Below are 6,010 nucleotides of genomic sequence, written 5' to 3'. Positions count from 1 at the left end.
TAAAAATTATATTTTTTTTTATAAACAGTTTTTAAGATACTAACTCTTTATACATACTTTAATTTTGATATCAGTGTCGAATTCGATTCGAAATTTACAAATAAAATAAGACTAGTCCTATTACATTATGTTAGTTGTAGGAAATAATGAAAGATGCATGCACCTAATCACAATCTAATTAGGATTACACTTAGAAGTCAATTGGTTTACTTGAGATTTATATTGGTTCAATTATTATACATCTTGAATAGAGAAAGACTAGGGATATCATAATGATAATGCTGTCCCTTTTGATTATTATTATTTTTATAAAAAATAATAAATTACGTATTTTTATATGTTTTTGGACCACATGTGACGTCGATTTTCAAACATTTTGGCTAAGTTTAAATTATTTATATTTCAAATAAAAATAATATTTTTTAATAGATAACTCAATAAGAATATTTGTCTCAGAAAATTGACTCGTGAGACTGTAAATGAATTTTTGTGTTTGGAAAAAGTGAAAACTTGTGCGAGTTTTCAAACTTTTATTGTTTAATATTTGATTAGACAATTGAAAATTTATAAAAATAAATGAAAAGTAATTTTTTTGTTTATTTTAAGGTGAATTTGCTAATTATTTAATAACCTTTGCAATTATTTGATACAAATTTTTCTTTCAATTATATAAAGAGTAAAACATATTAATTGGGACGTATGGTTTTTTCAACTAATTTGGGTTGTAGTTGGTCACCGCTTCAGCCCTCCTCATTGTCAAACAAAAACTATCATGAAATTGTCTCACGGATCAATTTTGTAAGACATATCTCAACTCCGATCCAACAAAATGAAAAATATTATTTTTTATGTCAAAAATATTAATTTTCACTGATAGATATGGTTCCGATTGATCTGTCTCATAGATATAAGCTTGTAAGACAATTTCACAAGAGATTTATGTTGTTAAGAATAATAAATAGGTACACCTGAATGTGTTGTTACAGAATGCAAACATACCCAGGCTCTTTGTTGGGTTGGATCAATAAAATGGTGATATTCGGGCCAATTTTTTAAAATTGTTTTACAAAACCCATTGGGCTCAATTCTATTTTTTTTTATTACAACACACGTGGAGAGGGAGGATCGAACCCGGAGACCGACTAATCCGACAGGGGTGAGACCACTAGGCTACAAGCGGGGTCTCAATTCTCAATGTATTGAAATGATAATATCGAGAATTCCATAAATGGACAATTCCCGACGCATCTTGCCTTTTTGTTCGTATTTCCAAATTTATATCTTTGGTCGAACATCAGGGGGATCAAATACTATACTGAACGACTGAACTCTTGTCGATTTATCAAAAAATATAATTGATTGTAACGATATAACTCAAATATTTTAAAAATATACAAAAACTCAAATACCATGTTTCGATTTCTTTACTCAGCATGAACATTCATTTCACCCGATATATATCACCAGAAAAAAAGACATCGATTTTCCGCAGGCTATTTTACCATTCTTGAATAATCGAGACACCGTGATTAAAATTGTTGACTACAAATCATGTAATATGGATATTTAGTCATTTGATGGTACGTTGTGTTCAAATCTCCGAAAGACAGCTGGTTCGCGAAGTTTTTAGAGATCTCTCAATGAAAATGAGACAAGAAAGATATTTTTGTCGTCAATAAAACAAGATGGTTTAATAGTAACTATTTTATGGTGAAACTTTTTTTTATAATCCCAAAACTATCATATTCACCCCTCTAACTCTTATATATAAATATTTAATTCTGTATAATATGCTTGAATTTTCATATTTTATGATTGTAAAAGAAAACATTTTTAATAAATCTCGTGTCATATTTAATTTTGTTAAATCAATTTTTTTTAAATATTTTAACAATAAACTATATACATATAATATCATGTTGCACATACAACGTATGTGACCGACCGCTAGTGTGTGTATTTATATATATGAATAAGTCTCTTGTGAGACGATCTCACATATATTTATTCGTGAGACGGGTCAATCCGACCCATAGTTAAAATAAAAACAATTTTTTTGAAATAAAAAAAATATTTTTTCATGGGTGATGCAAGTAGAAGATCTATCTCATAAAAGTAACTCATGAAACCGTCTCACAAGAGTTTTTGTGTGTGTATATATATATTTATATATATAAAAGGTGGTGGACCATATATATATATACTGATTATTACTACTCATGATTTACTTTATTTTTGTGTAGAGAATCGTTACAAAAAGGAATTTTGGTTTTCTGCGTTTGAGGACAAGGGGAAAATTAAATATAAGATTGATGTAATTGACAAGACGAAAACTGTTAAAAGTTTTGTTATCTTTTCATGTATTTCTTCTCAGCTAACAAATTAAATGGTGCAAAAAATAAATAGAACAAAACAAATTCTATTACTAAAACAATTTTTTATGCCTCACGTCTCCGAAAGTTACATTATTATCAATCTCTACCATGTGACAATTATTTCTTCTCAACAATTCCAATCAAAATAATTAAACCGACTATCAGTGACGGAGCCACATTCCTTGCCACCCGGGCGGTCCTAATTTTTTTTAAAAATTTATATGTAAATTTTTGTATAATTTTGGATAAATTTGATATTAACCCGAGTAGATCAATTTAAAATATTAAAAGATTTTAGAGTTTAAAATTCTAACCCGAGTAGAGTCGTATTCCTGGTTCCGTCACTACCGACTATCAACTTATAAAAATGAAACAAGTGATACATGTTTCTAGTTCCTTTACGAAAAATTATTGTCGGTAGTAAAGGGAAATTCAACTTTTGATTTCCCGGTCATGGACCACCAATGCGCTTTGGCAATACTAAGGTCACCTGAATACAAGCAGCGCACAGTCATTCAGAAATCAGCCATTTCCATTCCAAATACTCGTGATTCATTCTCAATATTTATAGCAATTACCATTAATGTATTAAAGAAGAAATTATTTGTGAAGGGAACAAGCTAAAATGGTGTTAAAAAACTGCTCCGTATAATTTTTTTTATTTTCGAATTGGTTAACATTTGATTTTAGTGTAATATATTGATTTTTTTTATATATAGATATTTATCTGATTTTCAACGAAATGCTGATATAAAACCAATATGTTAACAATATCTGATGTCATATGCACAAGGATGCCCAAGATCTCATCTTGCGATTGTTACATTAAATACCCAAGATCTCGTCTCAAATATAAGATCTGTTTTTTTTTTTTGTTTAAATGATTTCTAACTATTTTCGGATGTCGCATGGGGCAAATGAAGCGGTTTTTTCACGAAACAAATTGGATATATTTAAAATCAAATCAAGGTTGATTGAGGGTCCTTTTGGACAAATATTTTTAAAATATTTTTAGTTTTTCATAAATGAAAAAACTTTAAAATATGTGTTTGAATAAGATTTTTGTAAACGTTTTAAAAAATATTTTTTAAAAAGTGTTCTCCAAGTATAGTTTTTAAATAACAACTAAAAGATGTTTTTTGATATTTTTAGGAAAAAACATTGTTTTTAAACGAGAATTAAAATATTTTTATAGAATAATTGTCCAAACATTCTAGATGGTCCTAATGTAGGAGATTTATCCCATAAAATTGACCCGTGATTCAATCTAATAAAACATTTGTGGTGATTCTTAAAACAACTTTTAAAACATTTTACAAATTTTTTGTGAAAAACACTTTTATAGAAATATTTTATAAGTATTTATTGCAAACCAGATTATTAAGATATGGTTGTGAGAACAATCATTGATTGACAAATCATCCAAATTTGCCAAGAATATTGAAATAAGAGATAGGGCTGTGTCATTTGGTGTTGTGGTAGCCATTCATTCCATACCTTAAATTCGTTTGTCTTATTTTAAGGTGAAAATCTGGTTGGTTGTCTTCAAGTCACGTGAATGGCTAACCCTTTGAGCCCACATTCAAACCAACACTTGGAGATAATCGTTTCTTTCTTCTTAGAACACAAATATTTTAATTTATAAAATAGAAAGAAATAAAAAAAACAAATGTGTTCTAATAAACTGGTTTTAAATTAGATTATGGTCCTCATATTAATCAAAATTAGATATAAGTATTTCTTTTGTATTTTTATTCATTTTTTTTGTTTGAGTACAAACATGGTGCATAATATTTTTGGCGTGGAATCAGACATTACCACATATTCGTTGTCATGTTAGTACTATTGATATAATAAAAAAAAACTAAAAGTGTAAAAGATGGTAAAAACCTAATTTAGACCAACTTAGTGGATGCAATTTTTTTCCTCACTAAAAATATAAATTTTATCCATGAAAATACGTATCGGTCATGGACAAAATTCTTGAACACACTTCTCCTAAAATACTTACATTCTCTTAACCTATTGAATGATCGCATTTCCTCCTTTTAAAGAGTTTGCTTAAGAACACTAGTCGTTCAAGAAAATTGCCCCGCTTTCGATTCATACGGTAATGGACCTAAACGCCTATCCTTCGCCTCCTCCTATTGTGCCAAGTAAATATGATGATCAAGATCAAGAAACTTACCCTTTTGTGCCAAACAATCAAGCTTCTTCTTCTTCTTCATCATCATCTTTTGTATTCTTCCATACAATTCAAGATCCAACGGGACGCCGTTACCAACAGCAGTTATGCCCACTTCAGCATCACCAGGTAAATGATCTACTTATCTAAAAGTTTTAACATGTCAACAGTACTAAAGAAAATGGCTACAAAATTTTATATGTGCATGGGATCATTGGTTTTGATCTTAGGATCACAGTTATGCTTACAATGGAGGACCTTCAACGGCATATGAGGTCAAGTCGAAGAAAGAAGATCATGGAGTTCCACCGGAGATCGAATGGAAGAACGATATCAATCCAGTGAAGTGGATGTCATCTTCAAAGATAGGGTTAATGCAGAAGATGAAGAAAAGCCATGATGGATTAGGCCTAAACCTAAGTAGCAATGGAACAATAAAGAAATCCTCTTTGGAAACAGATTTAAGCAACAATAATTCCTCATATGACAGTATCCCAATTAGGGTTTGTTCAGATTGCAACACAACCAAGACCCCTCTTTGGAGAAGTGGTCCTAAAGGCCCCAAGGTATTCATATTTATATTATTCATTTAGGATGCATACATTTCATACAAAAAATAAAATAATTGGTTAAAACAATCCAAACTTACTTGCATTATAGAAAAAAACTTTACTTAATTTTTTCTGCAAATGAACATGGTATCTGTTAATAATTATATGAAGTTTCAACTATAAATTTCGTGGCTATTTCATGTTCACAGTCTCTTTGTAACGCGTGTGGGATCAAGCGAAGGAAGGCGAGACGGGCGGCCATGGCTGCAGCTGCCGCAAACTGTGGGGTCGTTGCCACCGATAAGTCACCGGTACTCGCTAAAATCAAGATGCAACACAAAGAGAAGGCAACAGGCAAATATCAGAAGGCTTCACTGCTCGTGAAACGCAGCGAAATGGAGCAAAGTGAGGCTGATGTTGCCGCTGGATCTAAATCTAATATTGGACAGAAGAAGCTCGGTAATTTCGAGGAGTTGTTGATGAAGTTGAGCAAGAACTTGACATTTCACAGGGCATTTCCTGAGGATGAAAAAGATGCAGCTATTCTTCTCATGGCTATATCTTCTGGCCTGCTTCACGGTTGATCACAAGCAAGCAGGCAGGGACGGAACCAGGATTTCGCATTCATCCGTGGGTGCAAATTTTTCAATCAAACTCTTCCCTGAAAATCGAAAGCTAATCTAAATTTGACGTCCGATCAAATATAATAAGTTCGTAGATGTTAGTAACTCCAATAAAACATAAGTTTTCGACCACATCTAAATTTCTGGGTTGATTTTTTATCTTTTTTTCCTTTAAATTTCTTGATTTGGAGAGTAATAAAGTCGATTAAATGAGCTAGTTTATTTTGCTGATCGAGTGAACGAGGTTTTTGTGTGGTGGCATATAATTTAGGCAAA

At 31.0% G+C, this 6,010-nt stretch overlaps 1 protein-coding gene across 1 annotated transcript; it reads left to right on the top strand.

The window, feature by feature from the left end:
- Positions 1-4,343: 4,343 nt before the first annotated feature.
- Positions 4,344-6,010, top strand: LOC140963022 (putative GATA transcription factor 22). Its single transcript, XM_073422223.1, has 3 exons — positions 4,344-4,689; positions 4,791-5,126; positions 5,321-6,010. The coding sequence occupies exons 1-3, from the start codon at positions 4,489-4,491 to the stop codon at positions 5,693-5,695; spliced, it is 912 nt and encodes a 303-aa protein (XP_073278324.1). The 5' UTR covers positions 4,344-4,488; the 3' UTR covers positions 5,696-6,010.

Source organism: Primulina huaijiensis, chromosome 17 (genome assembly GCF_012295235.1).
Source record: "Primulina huaijiensis isolate GDHJ02 chromosome 17, ASM1229523v2, whole genome shotgun sequence".
Taxonomy (NCBI): domain Eukaryota; kingdom Viridiplantae; phylum Streptophyta; class Magnoliopsida; order Lamiales; family Gesneriaceae; genus Primulina; species Primulina huaijiensis.
This window is presented reverse-complemented; position numbering and strand designations above follow the sequence as displayed.

Bases quoted from the DNA above. Each gene is read 5' to 3' on its own strand.
- LOC140963022 (XM_073422223.1), top strand. From the start codon at position 4,489: ATGGACCTAAACGCCTATCCTTCGCCTCCTCCTATTGTGCCAAGTAAA. The intron at 4,690-4,790 runs GTAAATGATCTA...TTTTGATCTTAG, and splicing joins GCCCACTTCAGCATCACCAG to GATCACAGTTATGCTTACAA. The intron at 5,127-5,320 runs GTATTCATATTT...TCATGTTCACAG, and splicing joins GTGGTCCTAAAGGCCCCAAG to TCTCTTTGTAACGCGTGTGG.